The 26,201-nt window shown below is 47.8% G+C and overlaps 1 protein-coding gene across 1 annotated transcript in view; it reads left to right on the forward strand.

The window, feature by feature from the left end:
• Positions 1 to 10,863: 10,863 nt before the first annotated feature.
• Positions 10,864 to 26,201, forward strand: part of SYNPR (synaptoporin) — a 285,194-nt gene continuing 269,856 nt past the window's right edge. The window contains exons 1-2 of the mRNA XM_028152699.2: positions 10,864 to 11,077; positions 11,190 to 11,255. Of these exons, the coding sequence (XP_028008500.2) occupies positions 11,060 to 11,077; positions 11,190 to 11,255 (84 nt within the window). The 5' untranslated portion in view covers positions 10,864 to 11,059. The remainder of the gene's footprint in view (positions 11,078 to 11,189; positions 11,256 to 26,201) is intronic.

Raw genomic sequence — 26,201 nt, forward strand, 5'->3', positions numbered from 1 at the left:
AATACTTTGGAATAAACTTAACCAAAGAGGTAAATGTCTTATATTAAAAACTATAAAACGCTGATGAAAGAAATTAAAGGAGACACAAATAAATGGAAAGACATCATGGGTTGGAATACTTAATAATGTTTAAATGTCATAGCACCCAAATCAATATACAATCAATGCAATCCCTATCAAAATTCCATTAGCATTTATTTTATCTTATTTTTCCCCATCACTATTTATCCCCTCTATGCCCTCTTCCACCTCTACCCCCCTCCACAATCACCACATTGTTGTCCATGTCCATGAGTTATCTCTCTCTCTTTTTTCTTTTTTTTTGCTCAATTCCTCCACGTCCACCCCAACCCTCACTCACCAGAGCTGTCTGACTGCTCTATCTAGAGTCTGCCTCTATTTTGCTTGTTAGTTCAGTTTGTTTATTAAATTCCACACATGAGTGAACTCATATGGTACTCATCTTTCTCTGTCTGGCTTATTTCACTTAGCATAATGTTCTCCAGGCCCAACCATGCTGTCCCAAAGGGTAAAATTTTTCTTCCTTTTAATGACAGAGTAGTATTCCATTGTGTAAATGTACCACAGCTGTTTTATCCACTCATCCACTGATGGGCATTTGGACTCCTTCCAAATCTTGGTTATTATGAATAACACTGCAGTGAACATAGGGTTTGGGGTTTCTCTGGATAAATTCCCAGAAGCGGAATCTCTGGGTCATAAGGCAGTTTCATTTTTAATTTTTTGAGGTGACTCCAATATTGCTTCCCACAGTGGCTGCACCAATCTGCATTTCCACCAATAGTGCACAGGGTTCCCTTTCCTCCACATCCTCAGCAACACTTGTTGTTTGCTGATTTATTGATGGTAATCATTCTGACAGGTGTGAGCTAATATCTTGTTGTGGTTTTAATTTGAATTTCTCTGATGACTAGTAACATTGAGCATATTTTCATGTCTATTGGCCATCTGTATGTCCTCTTTAGAGAAGTCATGACCTTTGCCCATTTTTAAATTGGATTGTTTGTTGTTTTGGTGTTGAGTTTTATTAAGCTCTTTATACATTTTAGATATTAGCCCCTTATCAAATATATCATTGGTGAATATGATCTCCCATTTAGTGTGTGGTCTTTTCATTTTGTTGATAGTTTCCTTTGCTGTGCAAGAACTTTTTAGTTTGATGTAATCCCATTTGTTCATTTTTTATTTTGTTTCCCTTGTCTGGGAGACATATCAGAAAAAATATTGCTATGAGAAATGTCTGAGATTTTACTGCCTGTGTTTTCTTCTAGGATTTTTATGATTTTGAGTCTCACATTTAAGTCTTTAATACATTTTGAGTTTATTCTTATGTGTAGTTTCATTCTTTGCACATATCTGTCCAATTTTCCCAATACCATTTATTATTATTTTTTTACCCTAACCTTAACCCTCCAATACCATTTATTAAAGAGACTATTTTTAGTCCATTGTATGTTTTTGCTTCCTTTGTAAAATATTAATTGACTATAAAGGCATGGATTTATTTCTGAGTTCTCTCTTCTGTTCCATTGATTGATATATCTGTTCTTATGCCAGTGCCATGCTGTTTTGATTACTATGGTGTTGTAGTATAGTTTGGCATCAGGTATTTTTACAGTGATAGAAAAAATAACCCTAATATCCATATGGAACCACAAAGACCTCAAATAGCCAAAACAAGCTTGAGAAAGAAGAGCAAACCTGGAGGGAGGCATTACACTTCCTGATTTCAAATCAAAATAGACTTAGGCAAATGGAACACAATACAGAGCTCAGAAATAAACTCAGGAATATATGATCAACTGGTCTTTGACAAGATTGCCAAAAATGCACAATGAGAAAAGGATAGGTTCTTCAGGAAATGGTGTTTGGAAAACTGGATATCCACGTGTTCTTCCCACATTCCCCTCCAAAAAAAGATTTTTAATGTGGAGGATCAGTTCCTAATACTTAATATTTAATTAGGTTAGGTAGTTGGGGTTGGTGCCTAAATAAAATTCTCACCATTGTCTCCAGTTTCTAGTTGTGATCTCAGAGATGTATATTTTATACCTTGGATAGTTGAAGGTATAAAATTAGTTCAAGCTCTCAAGAAATATTGGCTTCAAACTTGGCTTTATGCCCACTGGACTGTATGAACACGGTAAGCAAGTATTTAACTTATACCTGCTTTAGTCCCACTATTTGGGAAATGAGGATAATAAAAACTAATTCATATTGTTATAAGGAGTTTATCACAGTGCCTGACACAGTCAATTCTCAGTGAAAATGTAAAAGTAGTCCTTCCTTGCTTGGTTGAAACATTGTCCTGTACATCAAAAGGTTGCGGGTTCAATCCCTGGTCAGGGAACATACCTAGGTTGTAGGTTTGATCCCTGTATGGGAGGCAACCGAATGATCTCTCTCTCTCTCCCCTTTCCTCTCTCCGTCTCTCTACAAATCAATAAAGACACTTCGAGTGAGGCTTAAAAAATTAGAAGTAAAAGTAACTTTCAATGATGTTGATAATATGTGCTGACCATGGTTTGGGGAAAGGATTCTTTCATTTTCTTCTCTCTCTCCTCCCCCCTCTTTTTTTTTAGTGTTTAAAAAATGTTAACCTGTCTGCTATTTCTGGCAAGGAACCTATGTAATTGTACCTTTCTTCTGGGTATTATTTGCCAAGCAGGTGTAAAAGTGCAATGCGATATAATTTAGTAAAATCTAATTTTAGGCACTGGGTTTGTGCTGCTCTCTGTGTGAGTAGATGCAGCGCTGTCCTCACACAGTTGTCAAGCTGTGTGACAGAACCTACGCTGGCAGAGAACAGGACAAGGAAGTGCCAAAGGAGCAAAATCCCTAATGTCTCATATTTGAGTTAATTTGAGTTTGTTTCCTACTGAAAAATTTAGATTAGGAAGGCATATGTAAATGTGTTCTCACAATTGTTGAACAGGGTAAGATTTTCTTTTGCCTCATTCAGAGCAGCTGCAAAAGCCCTTGTGCCATATTGCAGCAGAAGGTCTGAAGACCATCTGGAGAATCGAACACAGTGAAAGCAAGCAGCACTTTTATTAAAGACTAGAGGCCCAGTGCACGGATTCGTGCACTGTTGGGGTCCCTCAGCCTGGCCTACACCCTCTCACATCCCTGTGGGGATTGGGCTGGTCTGACATCCCCCAGAGGAATGTTGCATTGCGGGAAGCGACAGGCAGCCAGGGAGGAGCCTGAGCCCGGGCTGGGCGCAGTTCCTACTCATCCCGGCCCCACGGTGCCTGCCTCTGCTGCCGCTGCTTGGTAGTGCTGCCCTGGAGGCGGGAGAGGCTCCTGCCACTGCAGCTGCGCTCACCAGCCATGAGCCCCGCGTCTGGCGCCCACTGGTCAGCTGAGCAGCGCTCCCACTGTGGGAGTGCACTGACCACCAGGGGGCAGCTCCTGCATTGGCGTCTGCCCCCTGGTGGTCAGTGCACGTCATCTGCTTGACCAGTTGCTTAGGGTTTTATATATATAGCTATGGGAGAAGCATCTGATCTGTCCTCTGTTTATCATCTGTAAAATTTTTATATATACATATTTCCCTAAAGTAAGAATAAAATGATTAAAGATTGCAAATATTGCCACCTAATGGTATACCATATTTAAGGAAATCATAAAAATCTCTGCCAAAGCACTACTTATAAACATCAAAGAAATGAAAAAAACACCTTTATATTGAGTTTTATTTTTTTAGGAACTGTATGTACATCTGGATGTCCTCTCCCTCTCCCCAAAGAATGTTTCAAATTTTCCAAGGAAAATTCCCAAGATCAACTGACAGGCTTAGAGCTGAAGGAGAGAGGAATAAGGTAAAAGAATTTGGGAGGGGGGAAGAAATGAGCGTTTTGAAAAGAAAGCAGATAAATTGAAGAAAACAAGTGATTTTTAAAAACTATTTATTGTAAGTAGTGCTTGTGTGATGATAACCACTTGAATGCTGAGATCATAGACCATTTTCTTACCATTGTGGTAGGCCTTTTAGTAGCTTCCTATATTAGATTCGCTAGTGCCAGATACTCTACTGCATGCTTTACTTGTGTGAACTCATTAACTCCTTCTTACAAAGTGATGCAGATGGTACAGTTATTGTCCCCATTTTACAGATAAGGAAACAGTGACAAGAGTTTGAGTTGCTCAAGGTCACACAACCAGGAAGTGATAGAGCCAGGATATGATGCACCCAATCAATCTGAGCCCAGAACTTACGTTATCACCTCGGATGCTGCACCTTTTCCTGGGGAAGATGCCCCATTCCTTGGGCTTCTTTTACCTCATTCAAACATTGCAGTGGGTGGTGTGAGATGAACTCCAAGTTGCTGTGCTCCATGAGTCTGGAAAACATTGGAGTGAACCAAGGAGAATGTAAAAAAAAAAAAGATGATGAGTTTTTAGAAAACACAATTGATAATGAAAAACAGATCATTGGAATGAGTCTTTGACAAGTGGAGGCGCTTTGTAATTGTGTTCTAGTGAGTTCATGGAATAATGGTAATGGTGGTCGTAGTGGTAGACAATGGAGTCCTTCTTTATTTCTCCAGAGAAGTTTTTTTCATGTTTCAACAAGAAAAAAAAAAATTTTTTTTTGTCTAGAGCTTGTGACATTTTAAAACTTGCAAAGGAAACTGTATAAAGTATCATCTCTTTTTTTTTTTTTTCAAAGTTATCAGAGTAGGAGGAAAATCATGACTGTGCTGTTTACTATCCATAAAAACTTAGCTGAGATTTTAAATTCCTTTGAGCCTTGTCTTCTCATCTGCATAAGGAGAAAAGCAGTGGTGCATACTTATAAGGTTGATGAGGGTATGAAATGAGTTATGCCTGCAGGGGCACTTAGCATTCTGCCCAGCATCTCTTACTACTTAACGCACTGCAACAATCATTCTTATGATTACTGTTATGACTAGTATTCCCTGGGGTCAATGGCAAATCTTTTGACATGAGTTTCGGTCCTCTAATTTGCAAGTATTCAAGTCTGACCAAATCTACAGGGATATCTTTTGTTTAAAACAAACATGGACATAGAAATAGTAAAGGTGTTTTATGATGTGAGTTCACATTGGCTACCCACATTTGAATTTTATTAAGTTATGATTGTTAATTAAGAACAATCCTATTTCAATGCTAGGAATTCACTAGGAAGCTTGTGGAATCTTATTTTGTGATGATGTTTTATGCCAAACACACACACGTGCTTGCACATTTTATGATGGCCATTTAAAATGAAACACAAATAAGTAAAGATGGCTTTAGTTGATCTTTGGCTTGAGAAAGAATGCTATATTTATGACACAATTAGAATTATTGAAAGTATTTCCACACCCTGTCCTGTCCTGTGTATCAATAGTCCCATGCAGACCAAATAAGCAAACAGATAATTACACAGACGTGCTATGGGCCTCTGCTTCATGCTCACCAGGTAAGGAAAGATTTGGGAAGTTCAGGTTCACAGCATGAGCAGAGAGTTAAACATGTAATATTTTGAATGACTTCTGCTCAACACTTATTTCCAATATTTTATTTTATTTATTATTATTATTTGTAAGAGAACATTTATTGGATAAGTGACAGAGGTAGAAAAAGCAATTCCTAGAAGAAATGGGTTTAGGAAACAAGTTATGGAGGCAAAGGAAGGGCTCTTGGGCCTTGGCAGTGAGGAAGCTAAGGCGCCCCAGGATGGGGAGGGGAAAGGGAAAGACACAGGCATGCTCCTGAGAGGGAAAGGGCACTGGCCCCTCCATCCTAAGGGTTTTAAGGGCGGAGATTTTAGGGGAGGTCCCAGGGGAGGATCCTAATAGAATATTCAGTAGCTTTCCAGTTGTGTCCATTCAGGGTAGTGGTCTCCACTGATTGATTGATTGATTGGCTGGCACCAAGGCAAGGGATCATTAGTCAATGCAGCTAGTCCTGATGTCAGCCTTGGCTAGTTTTGTTGCTTATCTGGGACTGGAGCTGAAGTTCATCTGAAGCATGGATGTTACCTCTAGGGAGGAAAGGTCAGAAGGTCCAAACTGCATGACCAGTAATATGCTAGTGGAGGAAAAGTCACCCTGGTGGCGAGGTCCCACTCTACAATTGATTGTCAATCGCTAGGTACCTGGGGCTTTCCACGATGATGACCTTCTGTACCTGCCCCATCGTCCTTGCTCTGCTCATGTCTGTCTAACTGCCTGCAACATTTCCCCCCTCAAGGATCTTGGTTCTGAAATCTTTCAGAGAAAAGGGGTGCAGGGTCTCTTCTGTAGCTGCTTCCTGCTGAAAGGGGGTGACATTTTTCTTCAGAGCCAAAAGATCATTGCTCTCTGTCAGAGAGATGATGAGGCCTGGGCATGGAAGGAGGTGGCAATGGTGTCTAGAGGTGGTATTCCCTGAGTGGGAGTAGGGCTTGTAATCAGTGATGAAACAATTTGAGACACAGCGCCTACAATATGTTGTAGGTGGCCAGAAGGGCATCCTGTGTCTGACTGGTAGGGTCAGACCAAACCTGGGTTCAGTGACCTCAGTACTTGGCTTCTAGCTAGGAAAGAATTCAGAGTCCGGACTCAAACTCAGGATGAGGAGGGGAAAGGGAAAGGCACTTTGGGCCCCTAGGAAGGACAGTGCCTATTTCCAATATTTTAAATAATTAAACATATGAGTAGTATTTCCTCCTGAATTAAGTTGCTACAGATAAAATTTTAACTTACTTTTTCTGTTTGCCATAAGAGACATAGAAAGATAAAACCCAAGTATGTTTCTCCTCTCCCCCCCCCCCCAAAAAAAAGCACACAAGATTTAATTTGGCTGAATAATGCAAATCCATGTACTTTGGTTTTTCTTTTTCTCTCTTTCTTTTTCAATCCATCCCCAGGATATGTTCATTGATTTTTTATTTTTATTTTTTAAGAGAAAGAAAGGGAAGAAGGGAGGGAGAGAAGGAGGGAAGGAGAGAGAGGAGAGAGAAATTCTTTAGGATTCAAAATGGTTGTTTTTATAACTTGAATTTTGTTTACTAGTATTTGCTTGTTTTGGCAAATACTGACCTCCGACAAATTGGGTTTGTATAGTATATCCCACTACAATGTGAGGTCTGAGAAGGCAGGAATTTTGTTACGCCTTTTACAGTACCAGGGACAGTAGCCCTATATAACAGGCATGCAGACCTTATTGAATGAGTAAATCAGGGTTTCTCAAACTTGGCACTATGGAGATTTTCCAGATGATTCTGTGTTGTGGGCAGCTGTCCTCCGCATTGTAGGATGTTGAGCAGCATCCTTGGCCTCTCTTCTCTAGATGCCAGGAGGTGCCAGTAGCACCAAGCCAAGCTTTGACAGAAACGTCCCCAAACATTGCCAAATGACTCCTGGGGAGGGCCCTGCACTGGTCACCCTGTCTAAAAACAACTGCAGTATCAAAGGAAGTCTTCATAACTGTAAGTCTCTGGCCGAAAAAGAAGAAAAGAAGTTGAAAATTATTTGATTTACAAAATCAGCATAGGCCACCGAAATGGATCATTTATACCCCACAAACATTCATGCGATTGTTGAGCTGTTGCTATAGTAAGTGGTAAATTATCTCCTGTCATGTTGGGATAGAAGTGAAGGGGTCACCCCTCAGTCACTGAGAGTAATATTGTGTCAGTATTCGCATCATCCCTTCTCCTTCTCCCAACCTAGATCTTTAGGGAACTCAGTGTTATTTCCAGGTCTGAACATAGAGGTTAGAATCCCAAAGTCTACAAAATATTTAACATTGCAAATGCGTTACGGAACTCTGTGTTATTTTGGTGAGACAGCTGTTGGAAGCTCATGCATCTCTGGAACGTGAAGAGCATCTTTTGACAATTTGCAATTGTTGTCTAAGCCATCACATTGCCATTTGCCACCGTTCTGGCTTTCTTCACAAGGTGTCTGGAAGACTGGAAAAAATTGCTACCATATTAGCAAGGAGGAACTTTGGGTGTGAAGAGAGACCTGAGGGAATAGGCTCAGTAATCACACTTCATCTTTGCCAAGTTCACAACTCAAATGAAATGCAAGTGGGAAATATTTTAGATAAATCACTCCCTCTGTCTAAAGAGATACAAATGTTTAGATGACCTTGGGCAAGTTATTTAGCCTTTCTAAGCCTTTATAAAGTATCCATAAACGGGGGTGGGGGATTGTGGTGATACCTAAATGATGTATGTAAAGCATTTAGCATAATTCCTGCATGTAGCAGGAACTGAATTATTAGCTATTATGATAATTGTCATCAGTAATAAACATGCAGGAGATGTTATATCTCGTAAGTTAGTTGACTATGATGGGAAAAGCAAGGATGTAAGATCAATGAGGTGATATGGACTCAGGGTACAATGTTGGTTCAGCTACTTACTAGCTCTTAGTCAAGTATTCTTGGTTCAACCAGTCAGCCCTATGTTGTGCTGCAGTAACAAAAGACAAAAACCTCAGTTGCTTACAACCCCACATCCATTTCTTGCCCAGCTTCATGTCCGTCATGGCCTAGTTGCAGCTCTGCTCTACGTCAACCTTAAGCAGGGACCCAGGCTCTCAGAGCAGCTGCTCTGTAAGACATGCATTCAACATGCTAGAAGGAAACAAACCAGAGGCCAGATCCCAGAGAGATTCTTAAAACTTCTGCCCAGAAATGTCCACAACACCTTTACCCACATTTCATTGGCCAAAGCAAGTAACATGGCAACTCCTGAGTTCAAAAAGTCAAGAATATATGAGAGAGGGGCAGTGCAGAAAGTGGCCGGACAGTGCTACAACCGACCAGGCCCCTAACAGCCTCCCTCTGTGCTTCTGTAGAAGTGTGAGCAGAGAGAACTGTAACGAATACACGTGGGGACTCTGCCCCAGACACATATTTGTAAAATCTCACTAGTCCTCATAACAACCAGCTAAGATAGATATGGAGCTAAACCTCCAATTTACAGATAAAACAAAAACAAGGTGATGGGATTAAGAAAAACCAAAAAACTCAGACACAGACAACACTATGGTGATTATCAGAGGGAAAGGGGTGTGGGGGGAGATAGAAGAGGGTAGAGGGGGATAAATGGTGATGGAAGGAGACTTGACTTGCATAGTGAACACACAATACAATATACAGGTGATGTATTATGGAAATGTACACTGGAAACCTATATAATTTTATTAACCAGTGTCAGTCCAATAAATTCAATTAAAACAAAAAAAATATTGAGGCCTTAAATAGACTAAGTAACTTCAAGCAGAAGATTCTATACATAGATTGCAGGGCACACACTAAGTACTTGATAATGCCCGTTCTCTCCCCCTCCCCTGTAGTTGCATAACGCCTTATTTTTGAGACAACTGCTTCTAATTGTCTCAGACTCTGTCACATGTAGGAAGGTGGTAGGGCTGACTGCAGTTGGTGCAGGGAGCCCTCTGGGGTTCTTACTACATTTCCAGTGTTTCTCTAACAAAATCCATGGGCAGGAGGCATCTACACTGGATGCTCTCGATCTTACCCCATTTTGGCCTGCTGCCTCACCTTCCCAGACTCCAAATGATTCATTTCCATCTTTCTCCTCTGCTCCTAAATATTAGATACATCTCCGTATCCGCCCCCTGCCCCTGGGCGCGCGCACACACACACACACACACACACACACACACACACACACACACAAACTCCAAACCTTTTTGGCAAACCTTTGTAGTAAACAGATGGCTATCCGTGTTGCCGGGAGACCACTTCATAGGTGGAATCCAAAGAGCGAAGGCAGGGGATGGTGTCATCAGCTACATGGTGAAGTGCCTAAGAGTTCTGATTCTTCCTCCCTGGCTTCTTTTGAGTTCAACTCTGGCTTCATCGTGCGCCAGCTGTACAACCGTGAATAGCCTTCTCCCCTGCCACCATCCTCGGTTTCCTCACCTCTCAAATGGGAGCAGTACTTCTGCTAACCTTGCGGGGGTTGTGAGTCGTTAATGAAGTCACGTTTACAAGCCCTCACCACAATTTCTCACTCACAGAAAGACCTCGAGTGTTTTGTTGTTTATTATTTTCGGCAAGGTTTGCAGACTAGGGGAAGAAAAGGAGCCTGTGGTTGGAGGGAGGACTCGGTCCGCTTTATGATGAATGCAGGAGCTTTACCTGGGTTTGTATCTAAGGCCAAGGATCTCAGTAGAAACAGGAGTTTTAAAGGAACTGGAATTCCAGTCCCTGTTGAGCCTCGCACCAGCTGTGTACCTTGGCTAATCCAGCCTCCCTGAGTCTATATTCTGCTTTTAAAATGGGCATCCTGTGCTCCTGACCTCACCCAGTGGCCACGAGGACTACCCGCCTGGCACAATGTGCCATATTCAAGGTTAACCTGTGTCCCTCTGCCCTGCAGCCCTGCAGCCCCGCGCTCTGTGTCCTGACCCTCCGCTTCCCTCGGGGAAAGGCCCCGCTCATTCGGTTCCTTGCTATATCGCAGCACCTGCCTCTGCCTGGCCGCAGGGCGAATGTCCCACGAAGTCAACAATCTTTTGGGGGTTCAGAAGCCACCGGAACTCACACCACTCCGCATGTAAAGTGGGAGTGCCTGTTTCTGCACCTGGAACCCCCTTCTTCAGGCAGGGAGCCTTCCTGCTGAAGGTGCCAGCCTGCCTCCCTCTACCCCAAACCCCAAAGTTTCCCCGGAGCCCGAGGGCGCGCGGGGCGGAGTCGGCACCGGTTGGCGGTTCTGCCTCGACCACCTCCCCGCCCGCCCCCTGAGCTCGCAGCCGGCCAATGGCAGCCCTCCCCGGGCGGCGGCCTCCCGCCCTCCCCGCCGCCCCCCAGCAGCCCTTCCCTCCCAGCCCTCCGCCCGGTCCGGCTGCTCCGCTGGCTCCCGCACGCGGGCTTCGAGGAGCGCCCAGCGCAGAGCCAGTGCGGGGCACCCCGCTCCCCCAGGGCCCTGTCCGCACCCGGCCGCTCCGGCCTCGCTCCTCGCCCCCTCCCGAGAGGGGGCTCTGGGCCCCGAGGACCAGCCCGCGGCGGCCCCCGAACTTCCCTGGACAGGGAACCGTGCGGGAGGACACCGAGCAGAGCCATGGACCCCGTGAGCCAGGTAGGACGGGACCCGGCAGGGCGGCTGGTGCTGGGGACCCGCGGCTCCGGAGACGCGCCCCAGCCCCAGCCTCACGCTCTCCCTTTCTCTCTCTCTTCTCGTTCGTCCAAAGCTGGCCTCGGCGGGCACCTTCCGAGCGCTGAAGGAGCCCCTCGCCTTCCTGCGAGCCCTGGAGCTGGTGAGTAGCGGGGTGTTGCGGGGAGGGCACGCAGGCGGCCCGCCCTCGGGTGAGGAGTGGTCCGTGGGGTGCTCCCTGCTGGGTTCTGCTCCAAGCCCGGCTTCCACCCTCCCACGCCAGTCCTCCCCATGCCCAGTGCCATTCCGGGTGGCGGACGGGACCCAGGGGCCGCTCGGAGGCGGGAGTGAGGGTGCCCGAATTTTCGCAGGCGCTTAGACGAGGTTGCGAACGCGCGGGGCTCAGCAAAGACGCCTCCTCCGGAGACGGGGACGGAGCGGGCAGATGGAGGCGCTGCCGCCGGGCTGGCTGCTCACCTGGGCTCCGCGGGGGTGCGGGCCTGCGGGGAGGGACGTGGGGCTGAGCGGGGCAGCTGGGAGGACTTGGCCGCGCGGGGGAGGTTGGTCAGCCCGGGGACAGGTCTTCGCCTGGCGTGGCTGCTGGGAGCGCTGTGGCACCTGCTCCGCCAGCTCCGGGGGCAGAGAAGCTGCGAGGCTAGGAAAGATGCGGCGCACAGAGCGGGTCCCCTTCCTTCCGTCAGTTTCTCTGCCCTGGTCATCCTCGAGGGCTCTTCTGACTTTCCCCGGGAGATCCCTCAGCCTCCCGGTGCAGCTTTCTCCACCGACTGGGCTGTGGGAAGTTCCATTACTTGTCCCCCTTTAAAAAGCACTCCCACAGTCCAACGGCAACTTGCCCTAATGACAGAGGAGTGAGGCCGAGAAACTCCGGGGCCACAGAGCAATGAGAGTGTTGTTGGCCTGGATGACGGTTATTCAGAGTGAAATCTGCAGGTCACACGTTCCCTCTGCTAGGAGGTCTGGAAGGCAAGGGGACCTAGCGGAACAGAAAGTTCAGAGCCCGTCATGTAGCATTAATCACAGGCCCAACCTCGGACGAGCTGGGAAATTATGTAAGAGGCGCTGTCCTCCCAGATCTTAGCTCCCGGGCCTGGGATCCGGCTCTGGCTGCACGACTGTGGAGCCTGTTCACAGGGATGATCTGCACGATAATCACATCTGCTTGGTTTGCAGACGTGCATAGCAATGCATGCCTTTATCAGTTTGACATACGTCAAGACAGCGTTTGGAGAGCTTGGACGGCAGGTTCTCTGTACAAGCAAGTTCAACCAACCCGCAGGCTCACAGTGCAGGAAACTTTCAGTTGGCTTTCTCAGAATTCATTCATTCATTCATTCATTCAGCCACTCAGTAAAGTCCCCTGTGAAACAGCGGTGTTTCTGACCAAAATAATAGCTCCATTGCCAAGCCATTGTCTCTCAAAACAAAATTCAAGGAGCTGACATGATTTTCCTGATACACTCCCTTATTGTCTCACATTGTCACTTACCTGAAACATTCCTTTTTATTCTCTTCAATCCTGTTGCGACATTATTTCATGCCACACCTCACCACACAGCCCATACTGATATATTCCAAAGACTGGTAAACCTGGCTGAATTGGTTTAAAATGCAGATTTCTGGACATCAATAAAAATATTGAAAAGATGGGTGCCTGCTCATGAATCTGCGTTTTAAATAAGTTCCCTGGGTATAGCTCATGGCCATTAAACTTGGGGATGGCCGCCCTAAGCTCCCTCCAAAACTCAAAAGCACTTTTACCTTAAAGCTCTTGCTATTTCTGTTGCTACTGTGTATAATTCCCTCACACCCTATGCCTAGAAAAAATGTTTGTCCTTTAACCTCAGCTAAAATGTTACCCCATCAGTGAAGAGTTCTTTCATATTTACTCCTTCCGCTTTCCTCACCCCAAACTGAGTGATTCACCCCATTCTTTGGGTTTCCATTGCATGCATGCATGCATTCATTCATTCATTCATGAGAATTTATCATACTGAATTATAGTTGTGTTTGCCCCTTAATGAGAGAGAGAGAGGAGAAAGGTTATTACATTTAAAATATTTACAGTCCTTCCTCTCTCTCTTTTGGCCTCTAAGGCTCCAAGCAGCAAGGGCTTTGGCTTTTAAATGTTATTAGTCTCTCATTTGAAGAAGAGAAATCAAATAATGGACAAAAAAACACACTTAAAAATGAGTAAGTTAGGTTATCTACATTTTAAAAGAGCTGAAGTATAGACCTAAGAGCAGAGAGATAGAAGGTTATTTGCTGAGAAAATCTCCTGCAGTGATGGGGGTGAGAGGGGGTGGAGGGGTGCGTGGGGGGAGTTAGGGGGTCTGGGAGGGGGAAGAAAACATGTTCCATGCACATGCGGTGGCCTGAGGAGCCACTCTGAGATCCCATTCGGTAGGAGATGTTGCAATGAGTGTGAGCTCTTGAATGGCAGGAAATTGTTCCATTTTTCTGTTTCCCACTAGAGCCTTTTATGGTGCTTGGTGAACAGTAAGTGATCAACAACAAATGCGAATGTATAATGACAGCACTGAAAGTATCCCGGTTTCTCCTGCTCTGCTTTGAAGCCAGTCGTCTTTAAAGTCTTTAAACTACTTTCAGTACTTATGCTGTAGAAATCGAAGTTTATGTAAAGATATATGTTCAGGGGTATTTACTGCAACATCATTTGTAGAGGAAACAATTAGTAAGTCCATTAATAAGACAATCATAAAAGTATGATTCAAACATGTGAAATATTATATTGCCATTGAAAAGAATGAGTTAAATTAATAAGCATTGACTTGGAGGTCAATATATGTAATTGTGTTTGAGAAAGTTAAGTGAGAAAAAGTGAGTTTTATTCTTAGTATTTGATAAAATTTTAAAGGGATGAAAAAAGGGATTTTCATTCTTTTAATCAACATGTGGAAAATTTATTAATTAATTACTTTATTTAAAGTAATGGATAGAGTGGCATCTGACACAGAGGAGCAGTAGATCTCTGGGAGCTTCAACACGGTGCTGACTATATAACAGGAAGCTGAGATGTGGCAGACAGAAGAGTGGAGAGGGGTCTTAAACCAGCCCCATGGGACATTAAATACTCAGCTGAAGAAAATGAACTTCACTACTTGATTATCTTTTACTTAAGAAACTAGGAGAAACCAAGATGGCGGCATAGGTTAAACACCTAACCTGCAGCCGGGCACAACAATTTCAAAAATACAACTAGAGGTCAGAACGGACATCGTCCAGAACCACAGGAAAGTTGGTGGACTGAAATGCCCACAGCTGGGGGGAAGGAGAAGGCCACGGGGACAGTCGGGGAAGCCGTAAAAGCCTGAGGTATGGAGAAACGGGCGGAGACAGGAGCACACGCGCCTGCGGGGAGGATGGAACCGGAGAGGAGGGGGCGGCTGATGACCTGGCCGGAGTTCACTGGCAGGAAGGAGATAAAGGCTCCGGAGTGCGCTGAGCGCCGGCTCTGATTGCACTGAACCCCATTCCGGGCGAAACCCTGGGAAACTCACTCACTTTCGCAACTCCACCGCCCCCGCAGGCCGCCTGGCCTGGGACGCTGGGGACGCCGCCACAGAGGCTGCGCCCGGAGCCCGGCGGCCTCCCAGCACCCGTCCCCGCCTCGCAGCCCCCGCGCGCCTGGTGCCGCGGGCCGCGCGCCCCGCACACCGGACGGAGGCCCGGGCGCCCTCTCCGTGCACCTCCCGGCGGCGCTAGACTTCAGTAGAGTTGACTGAATTCAAGGGATTAAGAAGTATAAATTGGGGGGACGCCGCGGCGGCGATGTCCGGAACGCGGCGATGGCGGTGCCTGGAGCTCGGCGGCCGCCCAGTGCCCGTCCCAGCCGCGCGGCCCTCGCGCGCCTAGTTCCGCGGGATGCACGCACCGCGCACCGGACGGAGGCCCGGGCGCCCTTTCCGTGCACCTCCCGGCGGCGCTAGACTTCAGTAGAGTTGACTGAAATGAAGGGATTAAGAAGCACAAATTGAGAAGTTTGAAAAAGATGGCGGCGGAGGTTCAAGGCTGTTCTGTTGCCTCGCACCCAGCGAAATCGGAGGGGATGAGGTGTGGAGGTGCGTGGGTCTGGCTGGTGGCGGGGGGAAAGCGGCTTTTGTTCCAAACCTAGGGGAGATTAGCTCTCCATCACCCTGAAACCCATCTTCTGGCGAACCCCGGGAGACCCAGATGCCTGCGGGGAGAGGCGGGACTTTTGCGGAGGTGCGCCCAGCAATCAGTGTTTGCTGCGCTGGAGTGCGGAACGAGGGGACTTAGATACGTGGAAGGCAGAAGGACCAGACTCACAGGCATCGAGGCTCGCCGCACCATGGCCTGTTGGCGCCCTGAGACCCCGCCCCGCCCTGGGATCCGCCCCGCACGTTTTGAAGACCCGCCCTGCAAGTCTTGCAGGCACACCTGCGCCCCAAGCGACGGCTTATGCATGTGGGTGGCCTGCCCTCTGGCAGCGGACCAGATGATCTGCTGTTCTAGTCGGACTGCTCCAGGGCCACTCAGACAGGAGGAAGAAACTACAGTTTTTGCTGTAATCCTTGCTGAGTGCCTAAGGCAGTAGCTGATCTACACCCCATTGGACACCCAGAAACGAGGGCATCTAGTGGTCTGTGGGAGATGACACCAGATTTCAACCACGTGCATAAGGGACACATTCAACGGGAATATTCAGTGAGCGCCAAAGCTTTGCTGCACCAAGACCCGGCCCATAAACGTGTCTCCTGCACAGCAACTCTTCCTTTATAGACAAAGAGAGCCCCCCCAGTGACACCAACAACAATCAAGACTTAACTATACAAAGGAGGACCAAGATGGAGGCATAGGGCGGAAGCCTGATTGTTTCCTACCACAACAACTTTGAGACTACGACAAGAGAGCAGAGCAGACACCATCCAAGACCACCATAGGGCTGGCTGAGTAGATGCTCTACAACTAGAATAAAAGAGGGGTATGTGGGATGATGCTGATGCCGGTGACCCAAAGACCACACTTAAAGAACTACGGCTCAGGCGACACAAAAGAACTATGGCTCAGGCGATACAACAGCGGCCTGGAACGTGCTCGGCGCAGTTCCCCCGGCGGTCTCCGGCTGAGGGGACGGCTCCACTGGCAGCCAAGCACGGACAGACGAGCCCCTATGAGACATGGGGTGGGAGACTCCGCGCTTGCTGACCTCTGAGTCCGTCAAGAATCTCAACGCCCCGGAAGCGGCCAGGTGCGCATGCTCGGCGACCGGCCACCGATGCAGACCCAAGGGCCGACGCAGCGATGCCAGACTGGCCCACCGCCATGCACCGGGTGCACCGGAGCTTCGCCGAGCCGCCGCCCGATGAGTTCTGCAGCAGCCATACTGGAGCTCTGGAAGGATGGCCAGGGGAATTGCTGAGGGGGGATTGACCGGCAGGAATTGGGATCGGGAAGACGGGGCCCCGCTGAGACCCGGGTGCGGGCGGGGTTGCGCGCCTCTGGGCTCGGGTGTGGTCACACGCCTCTGGGTATAAGTGAGGTCTCAAGTCCCTGGGTCTAGGTGAGGCCACATGCCCCTGGGTCCAGGTGAGGCCGGACTCCGGGTCCGGGTGAGGCCAAGTGCCCCTGGACCCGGATGACGCTGGATCCAGTGCCCGGGCGAGGCCAAGCGCCCCTGAGTCTGGGAGAGCCCACACACCCCTGGGTCCAGGCGAGACCATGTGTCCCTGGATCCGGGTGAGGCCGCGTGCATCTAGGCCCGGGTGAGCCCAAGTGGCCCTGGGTCTGGGAGAGGCCAAGCGTCCCTGGGTCCGGGTGAGACCATGCGTCCCTGGATCCGGGTGAGGCCTCGTGCACCTAGGCCCGGGTGAGCCCAAGTGGCCCTGGGTCTGGGAGAGGCCAAGCGTCCCTGGGTCCGGGTGAGACCATGCGTCCCTGGATCCGGATGAGGCCTCGTGCACCTAGGCCCGGGTGAGCCCAAGTGGCCCTGGGTCTGGGAGAGGCCAAGCGTCCCTGGGTCCGGGTGAGACCATGTGTCCCAGGATCTGGGTGAGGCCTCGTGCACCTAGGCCCGGGTGAGCACAAGTGGCCCTGGGTCTGGGAGAGGCCAAGGGTCCCTGGGTCCAGGTGAGACCATGTGTCCCTGGATCCGGGTGAGGCCTCGTGCACCTAGGCCCGGGTGAGCCCAAGTGGCCCTGGGTCTGGGAGAGGCGAAGCATCCCTGGGTCCGGGTGAGACCATGTGTCCCAGGAGCCGGGTGAGGCCTCGTGCACCTAGGCCCGGGTGAGCCCAAGTGGCCCTGGGTCTGGGAGAGGCCAAGCGTCCCTGGGTCCGGGTGAGACCATGTGTCCCTGGATCCGGATGAGGCCTCGTGCACCTAGGCCCGGGTGAGGCCACGTGCCCCTGGGTCTGGGAGAGGCTAAGCGTCCCTGGGTCCGGGTGAGACCATGTGTCCCTGGATCTGGGTGAGGCCTCGTGCACCTAGGCCCGGGTGAGCCCAAGTGGCCCTGGGTCTGGGAGAGGCCAAGCGTCCCTGGGTCCGGGTGAGACCATGCGTCCCTGGATCCGGGTGAGGCCTCGTGCACCTAGGCCCGGGTGAGCCCAAGTGGCCCTGGGTCTGGGAGAGGCCAAGTGTCCCTGGGTCCGGGTGAGACCATGTGTCCCTGGATCCGGGTGAGGCCTCGTGCACCTAGGCCCGGGTGAGCCCAAGTGGCCCTGGGTCTGGGAGAGGCTAAGCGTCCCTGGGTCCGGGTGAGACCATGTGTCCCTGGATCTGGGTGAGGCCTCGTGCACCTAGGCCCGGGTGAGCCCAAGTGGCCCTGGGTCTGGGAGAGGCCAAGCGTCCCTGGGTCCGGGTGAGACCATGCGTCCCTGGATCCGGGTGAGGCCTCGTGCACCTAGGCCCGGGTGAGCCCAAGTGGCCCTGGGTCTGGGAGAGGCCAAGCGTCCCTGGGTCCGGGTGAGACCATGTGTCCCAGGATCTGGGTGAGGCCTCGTGCACCTAGGCCCGGGTGAGCACAAGTGGCCCTGGGTCTGGGAGAGGCCAAGCATCCCTGGGTCCGGGTGAGACCATGTGTCCCTGGATCCGGGTGAGGGCTCGTGCACCTAGGCCTGGGTGAGCCCAAGTGGCCCTGGGTCTGGGAGAGGCCAAGCATCCCTGGGTCCGGGTGAGACCATGTGTCCCAGGATCTGGGTGAGGCCTCGTGCACCTAGGCCCGGGTGAGCCTAAGTTGCCCTGGGTCTGGGAGAGGCCAAGCATCCCTGGGTCCGGGTGAGACCATGTGTCCCTGGATCCGGGTGAGGCCTCGTGCACCTAGGCCCGGGTGAGCCCAAGTGGCCCTGGGTCGGGGAGAGGCCAAGCGTCCCTGGGTCCGGGTGAGACCATGCGTCCCTGGATCCGGATGAGGCCTCGTGCACCTAGGCCCGGGTGAGCCCAAGTGGCCCTGGGTCTGGGAGAGGCCAAGCGTCCCTGGGTCCGGGTGAGACCATGTGTCCCTGGATCCGGATGAGGCCTCGTGCACCTAGGCCCGGGTGAGGCCACGTGCCCCTGGGTCTGGGAGAGGCTAAGCGTCCCTGGGTCCGGGTGAGACCATGCGTCCCTGGATCCGGATGAGGCCTCGTGCACCTAGGCCCGGGTGAGCCCAAGTGGCCCTGGGTCTGGGAGAGGCCAAGCGTCCCTGGGTCCGGGAGAGACCATGTGTCCCTGGATCCAGGTGAGGCCTCGTGCAACTAAGCCCGGGTGAGGCCATGTGCCCCTGGGTCTGGGAGAGGCCAAGCGTCCCTGGGTACGGGTGAAGCCAGATCCTGGGTCCGGGTGAGGCCATGCGCCCCTGGATCCATCCAGGTGAGGCTGGGTCCCAGGCCCGGGTGAGACCACGCGCCCCTTGGGTATGGGTGAGGCCACGTGCCCCTTAGTCTGGGTGATGCCGTGCCCCTGGGTTCGGCCGAGACCAAACCAGAGGGAGTCAGACCTCCGTTACCACCATTTGTCCACCATCCAGAGCTGAGGAGTCAGTGCTGACATGTACACATAAGGAACTACTGGACATCGAAATTGGGTCTCAAAAGAACTGTTGGTCCAGGGGGAAGCTCGCTACAGATTGATTCATTTGCCTGTCAGCATAAATATTGTTGCTCGTCTCACATTCAGTTCTTATTAGTATATATCTAGTGACATATGATCTCGTTCATCTAGAGGAAATGATGAACAACATAGACTGAGGAACAAGAACAGAACCAGAAGCAAGGAGGCATCGATCGGACTATCGGGCCTCAGAGGGAGGATAGGGGAGGGTAGGGGGAGGGTGGGGGGAGGGGGAGAGTTCAACCAAAGGACCTGTATGCATGCATATAAGCCTATCCAACGGTTAAGTTCAACAGGGGATTGGGGCATGCGTGGGGAGAGGGGTGGGATGGGAATGGGGGGATGAGGACAAATATGTGACACCTTAATCAATAATGAAATTAAAAAAAAAAAAAAGAAAAAAAAAAAAAATAAAGTAATGGATAGACTGCAGTACTATTTTTGTAAAAAGAAAATAATTTGTGTGTGTGTGCGCATGTGTGTGATTTGTATAAGTATAAAGTATAGCTGTATACACTGAATTGTTAGAATTTATTTTTTTCTGAAGTAATTTGAAGTGTAGAGGGGAGAGAAGAGGAGAGGGTGGAGGAAAGCAGTGGTATTCTGGAAGAATCATAGGCATATCACTTGTCCACAGTTGTGCACATGAGTAATTCTTTAAAATAATTCATATTTTTAATGATTTCCTATGGATTGGCCATATGAAGTGGTGTTGCTTCTAAAGGCATCCTCCATTTTGGGATTTGTAACCTTATGGAAAATGCACTTTATTTATGTGTGTTTTGCTTAGGAAGGGCTCATGGCTACTGTAGATCTAAAGTCTACATAACATAAAGCCAAGCCTTCAGGGAGAGGCTTTAGCGACTTTCAAAAATTTTGAGGTGAAACTCCCAACTCCTTAATCTCCACTTAAATAAGGTCAGGGGACTTATTATTTTTTAAAAAATAATTCTTTATTGTTGAGAGTATTAAGTGTCCCCCTTATCCCCTCCCATTTACCCCCTCCAGCCCCCCTCCCAACTCTCCCTACCCCAGGCCCTCACCACCCCATTGTCTGTGCCCATGGGCCATGCATATATGCATATAAAGTTCTTGGTTGGTTATTCCCTCCCCCAGCCCCCCTTCCCACCAAGATTCTGCACTCTGTTCCATGCTTCCAGGTCAGGGGATTTTTCACTATATTTTGGGTCAAAACCAAAATTCAGGGCACAGCACTGACTCTTGTGATCTGTTTCATTTATTCCCTGATGATAAAATAGGACCAGCAAATCTCTTAAACCATCATTTGGAAATCAATATATTCTATATATATTGAGTTTACCCCATTTCTCAGAATTACTCTGAAAAAAGAAGTTGGTATAATTCTGCATTCCACTGGTTATTATTTTTTTCATTTATCTTTATTGTTGAACTAGAGGCCCAGTGCACAAAATTTGTGCATGGGGGTGTGTGTCCCTCAGCCCAGCCTGCACCCTCTCCAATCTGGGACCTCTCAAGGGATGTCTGACTGCCTGATCAGGCCTAAACGGGCAGTCCGACATCCCTCTCATAATCCAGGACTGCTGGCTCTCAACCGCTCACCTGCCTGCCTGCCTGATTGCCCCTAACCGCTTCTGCCTGCCAGCCTGATCACCCCCTAACCACTCCCCTGCCACCTGATCGACACCTAACTGCCCTCCCCTGCCAGCCTGGTCTCCCCTAACTGTTCTCCCCTGCAGGTCTGGTCACCCCCAACTGCCCTCCCCTGCTGGCCCAGTCACCCCTAACTGCCCTCCCTTGCCAGCCTGGTCACCCCTAACTGCCCTCCCCTGCCAGCCTGGTCTCCCCTAACTGTTCTCCCCTGCAGGTTTGGTCACCCCCAACTGCCCTCCCCTGCTGGCCTGGTCCCCCCCAACTGCCCTCCCCTGCAGGCCTGGTCCCCCCCAACTGCCCTCCCCTACCGGCCATCTTGTGGTGGCCATCTTGTCTCCACATGGGGGCGGCCATCTTGTGTGTTGGAGTGACAGTTAATTTGCATATTACTCTTTTATTAGATAGGATTACTGATGTCCCCTTTTATTCCACTGGTCATTCTTATTTTGCTACTTGAGTACATTGCCAATAAGACTTTGATCTGTGGGGTTTCCCTCCTCCCTTAAAAGATTTTGTTAGCACTCTCTTTATTTTCTCTATTTACAAGGCTCTGGATCTGCACTTGTGATTTTATGTGTAATGGGATGTGGGGGACCCAACACATCACATTGTCCAGGAGCAGAACTGTGCAGACTTTAAGGCATCAAAAGGACTTCAACTCTTCAACATGATATTTGCTTGGTCCTCCCACACAAAGCTGTAGGTCCAGACTCTGTTGCTACAGAATTAACTGCTGAGTCAACTTGCCCAATTCCCCTCTCATTCTAATTCTTGACACCCACCCCTAATTTTGCTGAACCATTTCTGCTAAAACCCCTGGACTTCACATTTCCATGATGCCTTTCTTTTCCGCCTTTCCAAGGAAGGCCAGCTACTCCAGAGACGTAGTGAGTCTGATATATGAGGTATCACTCTACTTGATTTAAATGGTGGCACCTGCTTTCCATTATCTTCATTTCTTAATCTAAATTCTGAGCTATTTTCCAAGCAAACAGTATACTGCTTACTTTATATTAATAGCATGTATAATTATGCTATTGCTAATAACAAAGAAAAGCATTAAACCTAATCTAATCGAGTCTCCTCTAATCTAATATTAGCCAACATTTTGAACCCCTAATGAGGGAAGTAACGATGGGTGCCTTTGTTTTGCCGGCCTCAGATGAGGCACTATATTTCAGTGCTTTCCGTATATCCTCCTATTGAATCTGTATGGCTCCAACATCCCCATTTCACCTTGAAGCTCAGGGATGTTAACTAACTCATCAAGGACAAAATTGGAGAAAATGGCAAAGCCACGACTTGGGCATTCTCCCTCCAAAGCGTGTTCTCTTAAGTGCTGCAGTCTTCTGCTTCCTTCAAGGTGACAGGCAGCTGCCATCTTTATCCCTGCTCCTCAAAGAAACTTTAAAAGGCAGATACTATCCTATTTTGTAGTGTTTATCTTACCCAATAAGATGTGTATATTTGAACCCTCCTCTGGAAGTGCCAGGCAGTGTTTGTATTTAGGCACAAACTCAACAGACAGCAATTGTCATTTATATTGTTTTATTTTCTGTTAGCTATTAACCAAGGTAGAGTAGGTTCTCATTAAAATAGAGTGTCTTTTCATATTAAATATGTATAAAGAGACTTTGATTATATAGCAAACGATTTCATCTTATTTTCTGGTCTTTTTTTCTATTTTCTTAAAAAAATATGTGTGTATGAGTCAAACAACTTTTTTTTTCTCTAAGTATAAACAAGACAGGAAATTCCAACATACAGTTTATTTAAATTATGAACAGCAATCTGCTACTGGAGGTCGGATGCAGTTTCAAAGCTATACTAATGTGGATTTAATTATAACTTTCTAGTCTCACAATTAATGACAAAAATTATGTACAATTGGAATATGAATCAATAAATACACTTTTCATAAAAGAGCAACTCCCCAGTGTGCTAACAGATTCATCACTTAATGCTTTTCTGGGTTTCTTAAGACAGTTGGTGTTTGGCCTAACAAGTACAGAAAAAAAGAAAAAATATTTCTTAGGAATTTGCATACCCATTTTATTCTTTACTAGCTTGGGAACCTTGGGCAAATTATTTAATTTCACTAGGTTTCATTTTTATCATCTATAAAATGGGACTGTTAATAGTTCCTACTTCAAAAGATTGCTGTAAATGATTAAATGACTTAACCCAAGTAAAGAATCTTGTGCAGTGCCTGAGCTCTAACAAATGACTATGAAGGTGATGATGATGATGATGATGATGATTTGGATGATGCTGGTGATGATGGAAAAGAAGAAAATAGAAATCTACCAGTGGGTAATTTAGAACATCATGGCTAATTTGTTGCAAATTGTGGTGTCTTGGCAAAATTCTGAAGCAGAAAATCTGTCTTCACTCTTGCTAGTCCCTCTTTTGAGCCCCTCTACCTCTAAATCCTGCTTCCATGGTTATTTTTACCATAGCATGAGTGACACCAGAGACTTGCTCCTTCAAATATTTTGAAGGACATTCTAGAGAACCCAGAGTTGAGCCTAAGGGAAAAGTTCTAATGGAAGAATTACAGGCACTTGGTTCTTGGGAATTTTTTCTTGAGTTGTGGGGTGAGAATTTTCCTGATCTTTCTCAAATCATAATCCACAAACATTCCTTACCCTTGAAAGAGTTACGGTATGTCCAGCCGAATTCTCCAGATGAAGGTTCTTATAGAGTCAATCATGGGCACTTAGAACCACACCCTAATGCCCAGGTGCACCTGGGAGTCTCCTAATAGGAATATTCTAATCACTCTGGACTCATATTCAAGTAGAGGCATCATTCTTAGTTTCTCTGTTCCCCAGAGGATTCACATCTCTCCCTGATCCAGTTAAGAAAAATAATCCTGTGTTAGTAGAAAAGAATACTAGAAAGTCTCTTAAGGAATGTTCGTACAGAACCACTACCTGCTTTTGAGTCTTCATCTTCAGTAGGCATGTATTTAATCTGGGCTGTATTTGCAATTATTTTTGTTCATTCTATTATCTTAGCCTTCCTTTGAGAACCTCAGTTTCTCATCTGAATATTGGGGATAATACTCTTTGGCTACCATAGTGTTGGAAATTTTAAGAGAGATAAAGCATGTAAAACACTTTGTAAACTATTAAATGTCTTCCAAAAGTAAAAGATCATTGTGATTATGATGATAGTGATGATGAATACTTTTTTTCCAGTCTGTGTGACTCTGAATACCGTAAGATTTTTGCCCGGGGAGTAGGGTGAGGCATGAAGTGTAAGTCCTGATCTCTGCTCACTGAGGGGCTAAGTCCTTCCTAATCACTATTTATCCTCTTGCCTATGTCCCAATCTGTGTGGTCTCTTTGGAACCCACAAGAAAGACTGATTTGCCGGTTGAAACAGATGCACCATCAAAATTTGGGGAAGTCCACCTTTACCCCTTTTAGCTCTCATACAGAAAGCCAATTTCTTGCTCTGTACACATTTCACATTTCTTAGATGTTTGGGGGCCCTGGTGATGGTTTCCTGCTGATCTGATGGACTTTTGCACAAGCTACTTCCTCTGCCTAGAATACTCTCCCTCCCTCTTTTCACCAAAACCCTTTTAGCTGGCAAATTCATCTTGTGTCTTCAGGTGTCAGCTTAGATGTCATTTCTTTTGGGAGGACCTCTCTGAGGAGGGTGTTGTCACTAGATGAAGTCAGCCTCCTGATGGTTCCCAGAACACACTATTTTATTTTATTTTATTTTATTTTATTTTATTTTATTTTATTTTATTTTATTTTATTTTATTTTTTTAGTCCTCTCCTGAGGATATTTTTTCCATTGATTTTTTAGAGAGAATGGAAAGGAGGGAGGGAGTGGGGGAGAGAGAGAAAGAAAAACATCAATGTAGGAGAGACACGTTGACTGGTTGCCTCCTGTATATCCCCCTACTGGGGTCCAGGATGGAAACTGCAACTGAGGTACATGCTCTTGACCAGGAATCGAACCCGCAACTCTTCGGTCCGTGGACCTACAGTCTTACCACTGAACAAAACCAGCAAGGGCCATAGCACACCCTTTAATGATTTGTTTACATTTCAGCTTCTCAACCAGACTACATGCTGCGTGAGGGCAGGGATCTTGTTTGTCTTGCTCATCAGTACATTCTAACTACCTAGCTGCCACGTAGCAGGAACAACTCCAGAGATAATCACGAATCACCCCGACGATAGGTGCTTAGGAAGGAAGTGATTGACTGCAGGAAGTGGGGGAAGAAGGGAGGAAGGAAAGAGAACAAACACTGAATAAATGAATCTGAGAACACACGGATTTGGGATCTGGTGCAAATTCCCTTTCATGTTTTGCTTGTGAAGAGGAGCCCTCCCCTAGAAACAGTTGTTTAGCAGTCACTCTTGGCTGTGGAGGAGAGTAACTCACCCAGGCTGACTCAGTCAAGGAGAGAGGGCAGTCATGTCATGCCCACCCCGAGTCCCAGGCAGTGAGGAGAGCTGTGTTAGGAGAAGCGCTGCAGGACTGTGGCTCGGCCACCATCCCGTGTGCCCGCTTTGTGTGTCCCCTTTCTGCTTCTCATTTAGTTTATTCTCCCTGTGATTCTAAGCTAATGTCCTAAGAAAGGCATATGATAGGCTCAGCTATTGCTTTTTTCAGTTTGCACGCAGCTCTCAGCCCCAGGCTGTATCAGGCTATGAGGGGGCTGCCCACGCGTCAGATGCCCAGTGGTCCTGCCTTGTGGCGGAATAAAAAGCATCATGGGATTCAGATCATGCTCCCTGGGCTGTTCTTTCATCTGGAGCAGTGGGAGGGGCAGTTTTTGAAGGCGTGTGCACGTTAGGCTGAGCAGAGCTTTATGTGGCTGGCGGAAGAACAAGTTACTCTTTTCACCAGCATTTCCTCCATTACGGCAGCACTGGCACTTTTGTCAAGGAGAAGATGTGGCATCTTTGAGATTGGCGGGCAGCATTCCTGGAACCTCTCTGCTGAGGGGATCATTGGTGGAGTCACACGGATGGTCACGTGAGGGGTGTCCCCCGGGTCCTTCGGCACATGGGCTCCACCAGCCTGTGCCATCTGGTCCGTCACTTGGAAAGCCTCTTCCTGAAAGAAATGACGGGGCTTTGCCTGGCGATGAGATAGCCCAGGCCACAAGCGTTTCCCCAAACCACACACTCTTCCTCTTTGTTCATACATGGTTCATACATCTCCGGCTGTTCATGTTAGAAGACCACATGGGAAGAGGACATCGATTGTGTTCTTGTGTTTATTAATGTGGTAGAAAACAGTAACACACGAAGGTGGGTTTTTGTTTGTTTAAAATTTAATATTCATGTCCAAATTAAATGCTTTTGTCCTGAATATTTATCCATGAAGACGTCATTAGCTTGCCTGGGGTGAATGGTG

Source organism: Eptesicus fuscus, chromosome 18 (genome assembly GCF_027574615.1).
Source record: "Eptesicus fuscus isolate TK198812 chromosome 18, DD_ASM_mEF_20220401, whole genome shotgun sequence".
In the NCBI taxonomy this organism is placed as follows: domain Eukaryota; kingdom Metazoa; phylum Chordata; class Mammalia; order Chiroptera; family Vespertilionidae; genus Eptesicus; species Eptesicus fuscus.